Source organism: Sciurus carolinensis, chromosome 14, assembly GCF_902686445.1.
Source record: "Sciurus carolinensis chromosome 14, mSciCar1.2, whole genome shotgun sequence".
Classification (NCBI taxonomy): domain Eukaryota; kingdom Metazoa; phylum Chordata; class Mammalia; order Rodentia; family Sciuridae; genus Sciurus; species Sciurus carolinensis.
In genome coordinates this window covers 5027378-5045370 of record NC_062226.1, presented here as the reverse complement: position 1 = coordinate 5045370, position 17993 = coordinate 5027378, and the positions used below count along the sequence as shown (strand labels likewise).

Here is a 17993-nt window from a genome sequence, read left to right as displayed (position 1 = left end):
GCCAGGGTTTAGGAATGTTTACCTTCAGCTATAGGTGATGTGACCTCCATTTTATGTTGGAAACAAAATTTTCTAAAGTGTAGGCAACTCTGAAGGTGAAGGATGAAATTTGTGTAGTCATAGGCAGCACAGTCTGGGTCACTCCTCTGAGGAAGGGAATAAGTCTGCCTGGAATATAGCTCTCACTTTTGTCCAGGGTATACCCCAAAGAGAACCTAGGGCTTTGCTCAGGCTTTCTTTTTCTTTTCTTTTTCTTTTCTTTTTTTTTTTAATTTTTTTTAGTTGTTGATGGACCTTTATTTTATTCTTATATTTATATGCGGTGCTGAGAATCGAACCCAGTGCCTCATACGTGCTAGGCAAGCTCTCTACCACTGAGCCACAATCCCAGCCCCTGCTCAGGCTTTCTTGATGGTTAATTACAGAATGTCATTAAGTCTTTGGGCATACAGTTTAAAGTTAGAAGACAGAAGCAGAGGTAAAAGCTGGTGAGGTAGCTGAGGTGTAAGCAGGTGTTGAATACGTGGGTTGCCTTGGTTCAGGTGGCCCAGCTGCGTTTTCCACATTTTATTGTGTTGGTCTGTCTGTGTCACTAAGCCATGGCCTCCATTAGAGAAGTAACAGTACTTTAGATAGCGTTTGTATTCAGCACTCAACAGTACCTGGCACCCCAAGCCCATGGGGGAAAAGGAAGATGGATGAAGGGCAGAAAGCCTGAGTCTGGGAGTCGCTCATCCTCTGGCTTTGGCTGCCCTTTTCCAGGGTGAGCCAGCAATGAACCAGGTACCTCTGCTCTGCTGGAGGAAGGCAGGCCAAGGAATTCTCTGGTACATTTGGTGAAATTGCACAAAGCCTGGTTCCGTGGCCTTGGTTAATGGAGCAGGCCAAGTGTTCTGTGAAACATGCCACTCAGTTGATTTCCTCACATAATAAAGTTGCAGTCTGCTCCAGATCATGCATGTCCTGGTTATTCATTTCTGTATGGCTAGAATTTTTGATCCTTTACTGGAATTAATCCAGTCCTTTCTCGTCTCTATTTCCATAGCTGTGAGTACTTTGACTGAATCAACTCTGAAGAATGTGCCTCAAGTAGTGAATGTGCAGGAATTGAAGAATAACCCTGCGGTCCCTTCTACAGCCATGAGGTATGTTACAGCTTTGCGGTGTGCTCAGGCTAGTCTGTGTGGTGGAGAGGAGCTGCCCCCAGGGGCACTGCTGCTGCAGCGTGACTTTCCCACATACCTGTGGATTCTAGGGGAATGGACAGCCAGCCCTGCTACAGCCACAGTTGGTTTCCCGGAGGTTGTCCCCACACCTTGCCAGGGTTAAGTCCATCTTGGTATATACCCAGCTTGCTGTTTGCTGTGTTAAGTCTGCATGGCGTACTGCTATTTACTAAGTCAGGTTTGTAGTTTGTTTTTTTAATGCTTTCAGGGATCCAGAGTTGACACTTCAGGCCTACTGCTGTCTACTGATTCTAAAGACTGGTGATTTAAGGGGTCTGTGTAAGGGTGGGTTCCTGTGGTCTTTAGTGCACATCAGGGCTCAGGATGGAGGTGCCCACTGCTTCCCACTGCTCTGGGCAACACTGTTCATGGGTGATGCCTGTGTCCTGCTTTGTTGCATAATCCTTTAGACCATCCATAGGGAAGAGTTAAAGGACACTTCCTCAATTTGAAGGTGGAGGTTGTGAGCACCAGTGTCTTTCAGGGAGTCAGTGTCTAGCACCCACAATTAATCCAGTGACAAGAAGAGCAGCCACCCTCCAGCATGCCCACCCTCTGCCACTCCCATGGAGCAGACCTGCCCGCTACTGTTTCTGCTTGGTTGAGTGGTGCTGCTTTGCCAGCCGGCTGGCTTTCTCTTTTCTCCATGTTGGTTTATCAATGCTGTCTATTCTAGGGATGTTTTAGTTATCTCAGGGCCATAATAACAGGCAAAAAAAACAAGCCTATCCTCTTTCCTATCTTGTAGTGACCTTGAAGCTTCGGAATGCTTTTGAGGTCAAAGTGGTATTCTTGGTGGTTGTAAATCTTTGAGAGAGAGAGGTGTTTGTTAGGTTGGGGAACTTCAGCCAGATGCCCACCATCGGGAGGGGGGGAGCAGCTGTGGAGAGACAGTGCACCAGGACAGGAAGGTGCAGCACATAGTGGAAGAAGCCTGACTTGGCGTCCCTGAGGAATCTACCACTAACCACGTCAGGGAGGCCCAACACCGTCCCTAGGCTCTGGCTCCCTCCAGTGCTCATCTGAGCTGATCTTTGAGAAGTGCTTTGTTCAAGGGGCACATCTGTGTTTGCTCTTTTTTTTCTGACAAGAAAAATAGACACAAAAGTTGAAGAAGAATCTTGCAATTTTATCTTCTTTTCTCCATAGACTTGAACTCTGGTGTAGTATTTAACTTATATGCTCAACATTGCCTGAAACGGTTCCTTTAATACCTGGTTATTCAATAATTGGTAGACTTACATAATTGACAAATGAAAGTTTTTATTTATATTCTCCCCTGATAAGGAAAGCCTGGGAAGAGAACATGTTCATTATACAATTACTTACTTTTAGATTCTGTGAGGTAATAGTTTCTCATATATATTTTAAGTATTTTACATTCACCTTTTCCCAAGTGGTATCTTAGGGATTTATTGTAGCATGAGTTTGTGTATTTCTGCCAGCAGGCTCTCGCCTCCCTTGGTTTCATTGTGCTTGTTACCCAGCCCTCCTGTTCTGTGGACAAGTGTGCATCTGGAGCAAATCCGTGGCTCTTCACGCTCCTCTGTGGGGCTCTTGCTTCAGCAGACTGGGGAGACAGCAGTGAAAGACACGTGCTGAGTCCTCACTCACACGGCACCCATGGTTCAGCATGAAGACAGCTCCTTAGTTGTTGTGGTGGTATAAGGTCTGTGAAGGAGCACAGGGTACTGGGAAAGCAGAACAGGGCAGCCGAGCAAGTCTGGGCTGGGGTAAGAGTTGGGTAAGGAAAGATGCTTTAGTGGAAATGTGAAGAATGACCAAAAGAAACTGATGTGCAGAGAGTGGAGAGAGCAAGTGGAGCAGGCCAAAAAACCTGGAGGCAGACAATAAGCAGAATAAATAAACATACTCAATACATAATATATGAGGTGGCAATGGGAGCAGTAGAGAAAACTGATGTGGGGGAAGGGCTCAGGGAGCATCTGGGAATGGGTTACAGTTTTAATAGGGTGTCCAGTGTAGGCCTCCCAAGGAGTTTGAGTGACTACTGAAGAGCTCAAGAGCAGGTCTCTTGAATAATGGAGGAAAGAAAGCTCCAAGCAGAGTGTCTAACAGGAAAATGTCTGGGAGGTTCCTAATGCGCCAGAAGTGGGGGCACAGGTCAGAAGGTTGGGGAATATGTTGCTGGACACTATGTCTTGAGGTCCTGCTTTCCATTCTTTGGGGTTTACATTTAGGAGTGGAGTTGCTGGATCATATGGTAATTTTTGTTTTGTTTTTGGTACTAGGGATTGAACCCAGCGGCACTTAACCACAGAGTCACATCTCCTGCCCTTGTTATTTTTTGAGACAGGGTCTCACTTAGTAGCTTAGGGCTTTGCTGAGTTGCTGAGGCTGACTTTGAACTTATGATCATCCTGCCTCAGCCTCCCAAGCCTCTGGGATGACAGTCATGTGCCATCATGTCCTTCTCATGTGGTAATTACATAGGTAGCTTTTGGAGCTGTTTCACAAACTCCTGTACAGTTTCTGTTCCCAACAGCAACTTGTGTGGGACTCGGTTTCTCCACATCTCCACCAGCATTTGTTATTGACTATCTTTTTATTACAGCCGTCCTCACAGGTGTGAAGTGGTTTCTTATTCACATTGTAATTTTGTTTTTAGAATATCAACTTTTAATTTTTTTATTTTATCCATTTTATTTATTCATTGTGGTACTGGAGCTCGAACCCACGGCCTCTTGCATGCTAGGCACGCACTCTACCACTGCGCTAACTACATCCCCACTCATATGGTTTCGATTTGCATTTGACTCATGACTGATGCTATTGGGCACCTTTTCATGGTCTTATTCACTGTGTGTTTCTTTGTTGGAGAAATGTCTAGTTACATTCTTGTGTGTGTGTATGTGTGTGCGTGTGCGTGTACGTGGTGGTTCAAGGATTAGACCCAAGGAAGCTTTACCACCAAACTGCATCTCTAAAGTCCTTTTGACTTTTATTTTATGATAAGGTCATGCTAAGTTGCCCAGACTGACCTCACACTTGGAATCTTCCTGTGCTTGCCTCCTGAGTCTCTGGGATTATAAGTGTGTGCCACTGCACCTGGCTTTCTTCTTTGCTGGTTTTAAAATTGAGTTATTTTTCTTTTATTGTATTTTTTTATACAATCTAGATTCCTGTCCCTTATCAGATATATAGTTTACAAATATTTTCTTCCGTTCTTTGGATTATCTTTCACTTTCTTGGTGTATCCTTTGGTGAACAAAAATTTTTCATTTGACCATGTCTAATCTATTTTATCTCTTTTTTTGGGGGGGGGGGGTGCTGGGGATACGAACCCAGGGCCTTGTGCTTACAAGGCAAGCACTCTACCGACTGAGCTATCTCCCCAGCCCCTATTTTATTTCTTGTTGCTTGTGCTTCAGGTGTCAGATTTAAGAAACCATTGCTAATCCACAGTTGTAAGATTTACACCTTTGTCTTTTTAAAAAGAGGTATTTTTTTTTAATACCTTTTTTTTTTTTGAGGGGGGGTGCATCACAGGTGCTATGGAAGTTCTCTACCATTGAGCCCCAACCCCAGCCACCTTTTTGAGTTTTTAAGTTTAACTCTCATATTTAGGTCTTTAGGTATGATTGTACACAGTTTGCTCAAATTTTACGGATGTTTGTCTCCAGCATAATGAGGAATATTGGTTTATAATAGTGTTTCTTTTTTTGTAATGTCTGTACAGTTTTAGTATCAGAATAATGCTTTTCTTATAGAATGAGTTAGAAAGTGTTCTTTCTCTTCAATTTCCTGGAAGCGTCTATGTAGATTGGTTTGATTTCGTCCTTAATGTTGGGTGGAATTCCCTAGTGGAGCCGCCTGGGCTTGGGACTCCCAGTTTGTTCTGTAGAACATCGTTGTCTTGCTGGTGCTCCATGGGCAGTCCCCAGCACGTGTGCTGCCTGCTGGTGGTTGGAGTGTTCTGTAGATGTTGATCAGGTCAGTCTGATTCTCGGGTGTTCAGATCCTCTACATTCTTAATACTGGTCCTATCAAGCAATGAGAGTGGTGTTGACTTCGTGTGAATTTGCCTGTTTTCCTTGTTGGCATGTCATTGTCATGTGTTTTAAAATCTTAGTTGCACAAACATTTAGGATTCTGTGTTCTTTGATGAACTGAGCTAGTTATTATAAAATGACCCTTTTCATCCCTAGAAGATAATTGCTTAGAAATCTATTTCCTTCCATATTAACCTTCACTCCAGCTTTCTTTGTGTAGCTTTAGCATGGTATATCTTTTTTCATTCTATTTTTTTGGATTTATTTTGTTTTTATATTTAAAATGGGTACAACAATGTGAATATACTTACTACTACTGAACTCTACACTTTAAAATGGTTAATTTTTAGGTGGCAAATTTTCTTCTGTGCAGTTTACCACAGTTTAAAGTAAGTTAAAAAAATAAAATGGCTTCCTTGTAGACAACCTATGGTGTGTCTTTGCTGTCTTTAGTCCATCCAGTAGTCTAACTTTGCATTTAAGTGCAGTCGTATGATTATCAGCCTGTTTGGGTTTAAGTCCACCATGTGGTGTTGTTTTCTATTTTTCCAATCTGTTCTTTGTCCCATTTTTCTCTCTTTCTACCTTCTTTTGAATTATTTTTTATTATTCTATTTAATCTTTTTTGTTGCCTTACTATAACTTTTAGTGGTTGACTTAGGCTCATAGGATGCATCTTTAGCTTATCATAGGATGTCTTCAAGTGATGTCATAGTACTAGAGAGTGGTGTGAGACTCTTACAGCCGTGTTCTCGGATTTCTCCCTTCTCCTTTGTGCTATTGTACATTTTACTTCCTCCTGGGTCTTAAACCCCATGATTTATTATAAAGAGTTGATTGTCTTTTAAATAGATTTAGATAAGAAGAAAATATATTTATCCATGTACTTACAAAACTTATAACAAAACTAAAGTCACTTTTATTCATACTACAAATGTATAATCACTACTTGCATGTTTTTTTATCTTTTTTCTGTGAAAAGTTATCTTTTCAAAGTAAAATTTGGACACACACTGCTTTGTAACTCCTTCGTCTTAACATGAAACTCAATTGTTTATATTTACCATGTCATTAAACTTTTCCCTACAAAATCCAATTTTTGTATTTCACATAAGTCTTTTGGAAGCTCCAACTGCAGTTCTAATTGACATTATCTAGGTTACTTAGAATCTTGACTTTCATGCAGGAACTGCAATTAGATTTAACACATTTTTGGATAATGTTTGAATCCTCAAGGACATAAAGTTTACCACTGGGGATGATAGTTGGCCATTATAGCTCCATTGATGAACTTAAGTATCCCCCAGGAATGAATTGATAGCTTTTGTTTTCTATTAACAGAAATAGAAATGGTTTCTATTATTTTCTCTTTTTCCCTCTGAATTTGTTCTTCAGTTACTTTTGGTAAGTTGTCCTGTTTACTTACTTGCCTCACCTTTAAATTATTACCCTAAAATTCGTTATGTATTAAATAATTAACTTTAGTGGCTTGCACAGTTTAGATCTGCTCTGTTATATGTACATGAGCAATATTTGCGATAATGATGAAGACTTAGCAATATTAAAAATAAGCAGGGTTTCATTTTTTGAAGTCCTTAAGAATGTTGAAATGGATGAAAAGAGTGAGCATTTGGCTCTTTTCACCACGAAGGAATGAATATTTGCCTTGTTAAAGTTCATTAAAGCTCAAAGGGCTGCAAAGAAAGAGCCTAGGCAACATTTTAATGCTTCAAACTTAACATCTCCCTTTTGTAATTGCTTGTGCCATTTTCTATTTGTGGTCCTTTGTTCTTTGTTTCCAGGCATGGAACAGAGTGTCAGGATGAGTTCCTAGTGTCCTTCTTGCAGCCTTCTAAGACATAGTCATCTGAATTTGGCTTTTCCATGTCATGATCCTCCAACTTTTGATTTCCATGTGCTGGCTCATGATCATGCACCAATCTTGAGTGTTTGAGAGCTCACTATTCTTTTCTGTTTGCCTTTTCGGAACATGGTGAGAATTTTGGTTTATTGACTGGTTACGCTGAACAGCATTTCTCTGCAGTGTTGTCACATGGCTTGGTGTGTAGGTACCATGAGTTGTTAATTTTGTGTGTTTGGGGATTGAGGATACCCAAGAGATACATAGCATTGTCACAAGTAAATAGAACATTTACTTTACTTAGAACATACTGAGTGCATTGTTTAATTTACTCTCATATAGTAACCAAATTTGGGGTATAAAATTTTTTCCAAGATTTGCTTTTATTTTTATTCCTAGTTTCTTGTTTGTCATTGAGAAAGCATAAGAGTTTCACTTCCTTGTGATTCTCATGAGCTCAAAGCATTTCTCTCTGCAAGTCTGCTCGTCCTCCCAGGGATTGCTGGGTCCCTGCTGCCTTGCTTGCGCATTCCATTTCTCCATTGGAGATTGAGCAGAGGTGGGGGCAGAGCACCATATCTGTGTACCTGCTTGGCAGAACATCTCAGGGCAACAGGGGTGTATTCCTCCAGAGAGATGCACATTTACATCTTCTTCTGGTTTTAGCAGATACATAAAGCAGGTTTTGTTTCATTGAAAATAAGTCCATTTTTCTTCTTTCAATCTAATAAAGTCTGTTTGGAAGGTTCCTATGTTTTTCCAGCAGAGAATCCTGGCATGATTAAGTTGTTAGATAGTTTTCCTCCATGATGCATTGGCCTATCTTTCCTCTTCCAAATTAACTTTTTGCTAGAAAATTTTTAATAATCCTCTGTAAATCTGGGAAGAGTTCTGAAAAATGAAAATGGATCCTGAAGCTATTACTGCTGTACTTTCCAGTCAAAGTAGCTTGGGGTGGAGGACAGATCAATGGATTAAAAAAACTGCCCCCAGGAGGCATTTCTCCAATGTTGTTGCATTGACAGGTGATTTTTCCACATGGTGACACTAACGCTTAATGCAATAACAGTTCCCAGCACACAGTGTCAAGGTTAACAGAGGGTGGTGATGGGAGAGCTTTCTGCAGATAGGTGCATTTTTCATACTGGACCAAAGGTGCAGGCTGGAAACGAAACAGTGGCACAGTTGACTCCCCTGTAGGCTGAACCATGGGCCCTGGGCTCTTGGGGATAGCAGCTATGAGAAGCTTGGTCTTCTCTTTGGATAGCACCTTTAAGCTTTAGGTAGCAGCTCCTGTGTATCCCACAGATCCTGTTGAACATTTTTCAGGTTTGGAAAAGAGTATCAGGAATTCCCAACATGGTCTAGAATGGAGGGAGGCCCAGAACGAGGAGGGGTCACCCTCCAGATAAGAAAAAGATCTAGTTCTTGATAGTTGAAAATTATTTTCTTGGAATAACAGGAAGAAAATAAGTTTTAAGGTCACTGCTTTGACTTTTATGCTATAAATCCAGGTTTCATTTTAAAGATTTATTCTTCAGTCAACAGAACGTCAAATGAGTTTGGTTGGGATCCCTGACATCTGTTTTCTACCCAAAATTGGTGTCACTTATTGAACAGAACATTGGTTCAAGGATGAATGTGACTTCCACCCAGACCTGCCTCTCCCTGAGCATATCTTTGTGTTTTTTCAGTTCTTCCGTGCCGTACTCCACAGCCAAAACCGCCCACCCAGGATTAGCCCCAGTGTCTACCAGCCAAGCCAAGCAGGTAACTTCACTGATTTCCACATTAGCAGTCATGAGTGTCTGTCTTTGTACTGTTTTCAGTTCTGACTCAGTTTAAATGAGCCACAAGTGTGATAGAAACCTGCAATCCTTTTCCTACAACTTACGCCAATCTTCACATGGTTACCAGATCAGTCATTTAGGGCCCAATGCTCTCTCCAGTGGGCCATCTGACATTCTGCACTGGTTATCTTGGTTGTGACCCTAACACCATAGGTTTGGATGAGGTGTTTTGGTTTGTAGTTTACTTTCACTTAACAACTCAGTTACTGCATACAGCTGCCCTGTGCAGTAGGTGTGTAGATATGTCCTACTGAGGCAGCAGCCTGGGCTCCAGAGACCAGCATAAGCTCACCCAGGTAGTGACTAACGGAACCAGTACTGGGACCCTGAGCTGCTGACTTCTGTCTGTGGTGCTGTCTCACTGCGCCTGTCAGTTGTCGGTGTCTGGGGTAGGTTGTCTGGTTTTCTCCTGCAACGTTTTTCAGAGTTTTCCCATTTTCAGTGATGTTATGTCTGGCTTTGGGCGTTTGTCTAATAAACAATGTCTCCTACAGAACAGGTTACATTGTAAACAGTTAAACAATCTAAAAAAATAATAGGAGATGGGTGGTAGGCAGATAAGGCTCTCTGGGACTTCCCAAGGAATCCTGGTTTCTTCATTACTCTTATGTCTGTCTCTGTGATCAGAATTCTGAACATCAGAACTTGCCTTTGTGAGTTCTCAGACAGGCCCTATTCCTCAGTATACCATGACTAAAAAATGATGTTTGTGTAATTAGTATTTGGTACTCTGCTGGACGTTTTCACATTCACCCTGGAGGACACGTGGTGAGTCATAAATCATGATACATAAGTGCAGAGAGCATGGGCTGGAGATGAGAACTCAGACAGTTTTGCTTATAACTTTACTACGAATTCACTGAGAGCTGAATGAACCACTTCCTTCATTTGCTCATGTATTCATTCCTCCACCAAATACTCAAGTGCCTTTTATATGCCAAGCCCTGAGCTAGACACTAGAAAGTAGCCACAGCTAGCCAGGGTAGACTGCCTTCTAGAGCAATTCCCATTAGTTCTTTTTCTGTGCTCCCATGTTATCTTATAGGTGGCCGATTTAATCCCATCATCCCTGAGGTGGGGTACTTATAAAAACTTAAATTGACCAACAAAAATGCTGTTTATGGTAACTTTAGAAATAAATTTTATGATTTTAGAGTTCTATTATTTTGAGAAAAGTAATAGGTGAATGATTATAGAGCATTTGAAAACATGTATAAAATTTTTTTCAGTAACATGAAATGTTTTTTCATATACATATACATAAAGGATATATAAGCTATAGATTATGATTTCCAACCTATTTAATATACTTGTATCCATTTCAGTAAAGTATGTGAATAGTTAAAAACCTGGGACATAATGAATTAGATTGAAATTTTGGTTTCTTTCTACCTTTTGTGTGTGTGTGTGCTAGCTTAGTTTATGAGTTTACTTTTATATTTGCATTTACATTTTATATGTTCCTTTCTCTCAAAGGTGATTCACAGTTTAACATGAACATCTTTCTTATGTGCTCTTATAGGGTTCTCTAATAAATTCCCTGAAGCCTTCAGGGCCCAACCCAACATCCAGTCAGTTGTCATCTGGTGATAAAATTTCAGGTCAGTCTGCATATTTTTGTTTCAGTGAAAATTAAGGTGAATTTTTAGCATCAACAGGCTTAATAATAGTAATGCATTGAAATACATCACATATGTTTAAATCTATAAATTCATAATGATACCAAGAAAACTTAATCATTATTTTAAAAGCTGGAAAATAAAGGTAAAGGAAGAAGTGGTAATCCTACCATTTCTCTATAGCTTGCACCAATGGATGGCAAACGTTTCTCTTTGTAGTTTTCCACTGATGGTTACAGGCGACTGATTGCATTAGAACTTGTTTTTGCAAACTCTAGTTAATTAAGGTATCTAGGCATAGAGTATCAGTTCCTGCTAACATCACAAAAAAAGGATTACTGGACTTTATGTGCTTCCTAGTAGAACACAGTACTGCTTATGAAGTAGTCTTGCCAAAAATAATAAAATCAAATAAAATGAGAATCTGATTAAGATTCTAGATCATTGTTGTCCAAAAGAAATATAATGCAAGCCATATATTTTATGTGATAGTAACCACATTATAAAGAATATAAAGAGGAACTGAAGAAATAGCTCGTTTTGGAGAGCGCTCACCTAGCAAGCGCAAGGGCCGTGGTTCAAATCCCCCATGCCTCAGGGGAAAAAGAATAAAAAGAGCCAGGGGAAATCATTTTCAATATATGTAACTTAACCCAAATTCATCCAAATACTATTTCAACACACAATCAATATGTAAACTGCTAATAAGATACTATATATTATTTTTTGTAATAAATCTTCAAAATAGTGTAAATTTTGTACTCACGGCACATCTCAGTTTGAACCGACCATGTTTTGAGTGTGCAATTGCCACATGTAGCTAGCAGCTACCATTTTGGACAGCACCACTCGAGGTCTAGGGACCAATTTATAGGAACATAGACACAAGTGAACATGGGGACCTCACCAGAGCGTCCAACAGCACGATTCAAACTGTGGGAAATTCCATAAGTCAGAACCTGGTTTCTTCAACAGAGAGTAGCGAGGAAAAAGGTGAGATTGGGGAGGAAACCGTAGACTAAGAGATTTCAAAGGCAAAGGAGAAACAGTTGGAGGCAAGTTACATGTCATGTTTGTAAATGCAGACAAATAATGTAACTAGGAAAAGAAAGAAGTCAGTACAGCCATTGTTCAGATTGCAGTTGCATTTGAGGAGAAAAACAAGGTTTCAATCAGAAGGGAGCACACACTGAGAGCTTCTGGATTAACTGTGTTGTTTTCTTTACCTGGACAGTGGTTATATCTCAATAATCGTGGTTAATCTGTGCATTTATTGTAAGAAGTTTTCTGTGTTGTGTTGTATAATGAAAAGGTTTGAGTTCAATAAATACTTGATTTATTTATGAAACATGAAAGAAGCACTTCATAGAGTTTATTATTCTAGATCACAGAGGAAGTAGATACAGGAAATCAAGTATGGGGTTCATATTTGAAAGGCCTCAGCTGATGAAAAGTTTCTAAGAAGTTTTTGGGCCCTTCAACAGCTTCTGAAACTTTGAGTTTGAAAACCGTTAGAGCAAGAGGAGAAAATTTTTAAATTTTTTCCCTAAATTGGAGCCACTAGCCTTGCTTTCTCCTGCCCTGCTGAATGATCACAGTTTAGAAATGAGTGGATCAGAATGTTAACCCTCTCCTTCCCTGTATAAAAAGGAATAAAAATTCTTTTGGCTCATGATGACAGTGTATAAGCTGGTAAAATTTAAAAAATTAAAACGTTTGTTACAGTGTAAGAGCTCGGAAGTCAGTGCTATACGATTTGATGGCTTCCCCGCTTCTCTAGCACTCACTCCATCATGGTTATTATTTTATTAGTTTTCACAGTAGCCATAGTGTTTCGCCCAGAGTGTGCATTGCTTAAGCAAACCAGCTCACAGCCCCTGATTTTCATGTGGGTCTTGCTTAGTGTCCCCTTTTGTTGGCTCCTCTGTAGCCCACCTCCTTTGCCGTGGGTGACTGTCTCCTCATTGGCCTTGTGCTGCCTGAAGGCCCACATGTTTACTACCCTCTGGGCTCTGGCTTTTACTCTGATCCAAGTCATCAAGTGGGTCTTCAGCAAATTCTGTTGGAGATGACTTCATCCCTTGACTGCCCACTTCCCACACCTCTGCTTAGTCATACAGTCATTCTTCCAGTGTCGTCTAAAGCTTTCTGATTGGATATTGGGTTTGCCTTCAATAAATATTCCTTGTACTCAAGGAAAACCATTATTGTGTAAGCTGAAGTTGTATTCTAGAATTTGGATTAATACAGAGCCACAATTGGTATCATGTATATACCTCACGTGAAAAGGAGGTGTACAGCACTTCTCAAGTGGGGCCTGACACTCGATGTAAAAAGGAAAACTTTAGAGAAATTGTCAGATTTTGAATCATTTAGGATTCAAACTAAGACTTTTTTTTTCTATTTCTGGCTAATATTTTAGAAAAAGGTTTTGAAAGATCATATATCCTAACTTCTTTCAAGGACTTCATTGAAGAGCTCTTTGTCACTCTTGAGGCTAAGAATCAAGGAACCCTAAGGGACTTTGCTTCATGCATGTCGTAGGCAAGTAGTGAACTGAGAGAACTTTCCGGGGTGCACCACTCCAAGGTGAGGGTGGGAGGCCCTTCCTTGCTGCTAGGTGTCTGCTGTGTGTTTCACTGGCTAGATAGTCAAGGTTGAGAAAAGAACATTTTTTTTTCTTTGGAGGGAAAACCACCCTGAAAAATAATGAGTTTGCAAAAAGTTTCTTAAAAAAAAAAAAAAAAAAAAGCATTTCTAAATTCTCTGTAGAATAATTTTATTGGCTAATAATGGAAACACTCTTACTGTTTTTCTGGTTATGAAACTTACATAACCACAAAAATAATCTGGGTGTAGAAAGATAAAATATATAAAGTGAAAACTGTTGCTGGGCAGGCACTCCTGTAATCCCAGCAAACTCAGGAGGCAGAGGCAGGAGGATCACAAGTTTGAGGCCAGCCTGGGCAACTTATTGAGAATGTCTCAAAATAAAAATAAAAAGAGCTGGGAATGTAGTTCAGTGGTGGAGTACCTGTAGATTCAATTCTGCAGTACCACAAAAAAAGAAAAAATTGTGTAAATAAATGTCCTATTCATCTTTCCAGGACTGGTGCAGATCCTCTTACTCCTTTTAAAAGGTGGCCTAAGATGCCATTATGTGGTTCCCTGTTAGATTTTAATAGTACTCTACCAATAGTTCAGGTTGTTTCTTATAGTTCACAGTGATGAACGTGTGTGCACATTTAAAAAATACTTTTACTATTATCTACTCCATAGTCACTTAAAGAAAGGGTATTTTTTTTCTTATTATTGTTTGGTTTGTTTGATCTGCACTTTCTAAATGGAAAATGCAGAAAGATATAGAGAAACAAGTGTGGTATAGTGATTCAGCAGGGAAGTCACCACTCAGAAGCTTGAGCATATTAACCTATGTATCTTTGAACTTTTGTCCTTCAGTGTATGTTAATTTGAAATGTTTATAAAACTGCACAATTGGGTATATATTGCTCAGCCTCACATCATAAGCACTTTCTTATACCATTATAATCTATATCTATTTCAGACTAAATTTAAGCTGAACTAGAATTAAAGTGACAGGGTAGTGTGCCTTAGATTGGAACTAACATTGGCAGACCCAGAGAGCAGGTCCAGAGGCCCTCAGCAAGGCTAGGCAGCATGCCACTCCCCATGGCTCCTGACTTGTCACAGGAGGCACATGGGGTTCTGGAAACTGAAGCTGCAGCTCTCAGCAGCACCATGCAGCCTGAGCTGCAGGGAATTACAAACCAGAACAGTGCTTCTAACTGATTTTTTTTTGTAATGTCCTTATTTTCAGGGCCAGGGACAGCCAAGATAGAAACAGCTGTGACCTCGACTCCATCTGCTGTGGGGCAGTTCAGCAAGCCTTTCTCATTTGCTCCTTCAGGGTCAGTAATGAAGTTAAGTTTTATGGCAAATCCTTAGCTACTGTATAGATAGCTTCCCTGAATCTTAAAACCAGGAGGGACATTTATATGCTTATTAAATGTGCATGGCAGTAATCCATCTGCTGATACGGCAGCAGCTGAACATCCTAGTGTAAATCTACTTCCTCTTTGTGGTTCAAACTTATACATACATGTGTTATTGCCTGTTTGTGTGTTTGTTTTGTTTTTTAGCCTAAGCCTCATTTCCTTTGGGTAGTGGATCTCTAAAAATCTGTAGATCATCTAAGATATTTCATTCAGATACCATTTAAGGGCTGGCGACACTTTGGCTTTAATATGCTGAGAGTTCAATATATAAACCTGTGCAGAGAAGGCAATGAACAATAGCCGTTTGAAATTTTGGTTTGATATAGATGTTAAGAAATGTGTTTTAGTTTCATTTTTTTAAGAAATAATGATGTCCATGCATGTGGAGTTGAGTCAATTATGAAGTGGAAGGCTCATCTAACTCTCATTCCCAGGGAGGCCTTTGTTCATTGTGCAGAGAATACTGCTCACTGGGAGCCACGCGAGCTGCAGAAGCATCCTCTTCCCGCTGTGATGGACCAGCCACACGTTTATTACCATTGGAGGGCCCGAGTTCACTACCATTAGAAAGCCCCTTCCATACTTTGAATTTTTCCTTATACAACAGAAACTACACCAACCCTGTTCCTTTTCCCTGGTTTTAATATTTCTTGACTATCCTTCAATCTAGCACATGAAGACAAAAGAGAGCATTAGGATAGAATTCAAGGGAGAAAATTATATATTTTTTCTGTTGTGAATTATTATTTTATACTTATCAAAGATAATTTTGAACAAATTTTTAAGAGTATGTCAATGCCAAGAATTATTGCATCTTTTACAAATGCTAATACTTAATCTTGCTTCATCAGTCTGTGGAATGATACTCCTCTTCCCATTTTTAAAATAAGATGGAAAAGTTTGGGTCATTGAGCCAATATCTTGGCTTTATTTGATAAAAAATTTTCTCACCAAGGTTGAGACCTGCCAATAAGTAGTGGTTTTTTTGTTTGTTTGTTCTGGTACTGGGAAATTGAACTCAGGAGTATTTAACCACTGAGCTACATCCTCAACCCTTTTCATTTTTTTATTTTGAGACAAGAGTCTCACTAAATTGTTTATTAGGACTTTTCTAAGGCAAGTTAGGCCTCAATTGCTGAGGTTGACCTCAAACTTGCGATTCTTCTGCCTTAGCCTCCTGAGTCATTTCCGTCCTTTTTTTTAATATGATAAATATTTAGCACATCTTTAGATGATCTTTGTGCATTTGAAAGAGGCAGCAATGACTAAGAAACTATAAATTCTTGTGTTTTTTTACTGTATTTGATATGTTTGGTCGTTTATACTTTAAAGCTCTAAAGTTATAAAATTTTCTGTTTTAGCTTTAAGTACACTGCATAATTTCTGGTTTATGCTTGTGCTGAACTTCCTTCTTCAGCTGTGACACCTTCACTTACAGTATAAAGAACAAGTACGGAAGGAGAGAGGAGATGGTGAAAGGCATTGGAATGTTCTGAACCAAATTTTCCCAGCCTGGAGCCAAGAGTTATATCAAAGTGGCAGGGACAGTGGCTCTTGCTGCTTCTGGTCCAGCATCTGTTCTTGTAGCATGAGGCTCCCCTGAAACACGTTTCAAGTTCAGCATGGGCTCTTAGGGGTTCTCCCTGGTCCAGGGGCTTCTGCTCTTGCACTCCTCCACGAGGCAGGCCTTTGCTCCCATCTCTGTACCCAGCACACGTCCCCGGTGTTTTTCCACTGCTGCGCTCTTCTGCTCTTCTTGGAATAAGTCCCCATGCAAACCCTTGCCATGGGAAGCCCAGCCCTCTCTCCATGGCCTGCCACCCCTCCAAAGCCTCTCAGCCGCTGCCACTGTCTTAGCTCCCCTGTACATTACCTCTCCCTCTCCTGCTGGGAGGTGTGAAAGGACTTTGCTGCTTCTACAAACATGCTTTCTCCCTCGTGCTGTTTATCTAGCACATCAGTTCCTCAAGAAGAGAGTGTATGAATGAATTGAAACATTGGAAGGACAATATAATGCCTCAGGTTTATTCCTTTTTAACTTCTTTTTCCACTCACTAGGGCTGGCTTTAATTTTGGGATAATCACACCAGCACCGTCTTCTAACTTCACTGCTGCACAAGGTACAGTCTTTGTGTCGCATGGCACTGCTTTTGTGTTTCCCCTAAACAAGTGTAATTTGTTTTCGTACAGATACATTGACATTTTAACTGTTGCTCAGCCTTGCTTACGATTTCTGCAGTAATGTGTTGGTAATGTGCATTAGAAGCGTGTTCAAGGGGCTGATGCTGTAGCTCAGTGCTAGAGCACTTGCCTGGCACCAACAGTCCTGGGTTCTATCCCCGGCACTGAAAAAAAATAAGTTCAATTTGAGAAACTTTTTCTTCTGTAACTTAAAGTTTTATTGATTTATAATGATTCTGCAGGGTGTACTGTGGAAGTAAAAGACCAAACCTTGGCTTTTTTTTTTCTTGACAACCTGTCAGCAAAAACACTGGTCCATCCATGTTGTTATAAATTCATCAACTTACATCTTTGATTTCTGGTACTGGTGATTGAGCCCAGGGCCTTACCCATCATAGGCAAGCACTCTATCACTTTCCTCCCAGCCCTTTTATATTTTGAGACAGCATTTTGCCAAGTTGCCCAGGCTGGCCTTGAACTTATGGTCCTCCTTCCTCAGCCTCCCCAGGTATGTTGGAGTTACAGGTGCACTCCACCACACCCAGTTAACTAACCTGTTTTTAATGCTTAGAAGAATTCAGACCTATAAAAACCCAAACCTATTTGTTAAGTGCCTTCTGATTCTTAGTTTAATTTGTCTTTTATTTTAAAAGAAAACTAATTATAGCAATGACATGTTCAACGCCAGGCACAGTGACACACACCTTTAATCCTCACTACTTGGGAGACTGAGGCAAGAGGATTGCAAGTTTGAGGCCAGCTTCAGCAACTTGGTGATAACATGTCTCAAAATGAAATAAAAAAATAACTGGTGGCAGGTGTGTGTCTCTTAGGGGTAGAGCCTTGTCTCAGCAAGTATAAAGCCTTGGGTTAAATCCTCAGGACTAAAAAAGGTGGGGTGGGGGTTCATATTGAGGAAAACAGGGAAATATGAAAACCTATGAGGGAGTTTAGAATCTCACTTGTACCCCTCAGTAGTAACCACAGCAGTTCTCTTATAGTTCCTTCTAGGAGTTTTGTCTCCCACTTAGTTTGACAAAATGTCTTTTGTGAATTTTTCAATGTCAAAAATCTTGTAAACGTCATCTGTAATGGCCTCATAATTCTTTCTGTTGATAGAATTATTCTGCCGGTCTTTAACCACCCACCTGTTGGACATTTTGGTTATTTCCAGGTTATCCCTATTATACATAACACAGTGCCTAATCTTTTATTTTTTACTCAGAA

General features: G+C 40.2%; 1 protein-coding gene across 5 annotated transcripts in view; it reads left to right on the top strand.

The window, feature by feature from the left end:
- The window catches only part of Nup214 (nucleoporin 214), an 86455-nt gene that overhangs the window by 38791 nt on the left and 29671 nt on the right, over positions 1-17993 (top strand). For all 5 annotated transcript variants that reach the window (XM_047524288.1, XM_047524287.1, XM_047524284.1 and 2 more), the window contains 5 exons: positions 1046-1145; positions 8795-8870; positions 10473-10551; positions 14408-14498; positions 16644-16705. In XM_047524288.1, the coding sequence (XP_047380244.1) occupies positions 1046-1145; positions 8795-8870; positions 10473-10551; positions 14408-14498; positions 16644-16705 (408 nt within the window). The remainder of the gene's footprint in view (positions 1-1045; positions 1146-8794; positions 8871-10472; positions 10552-14407; positions 14499-16643; positions 16706-17993) is intronic.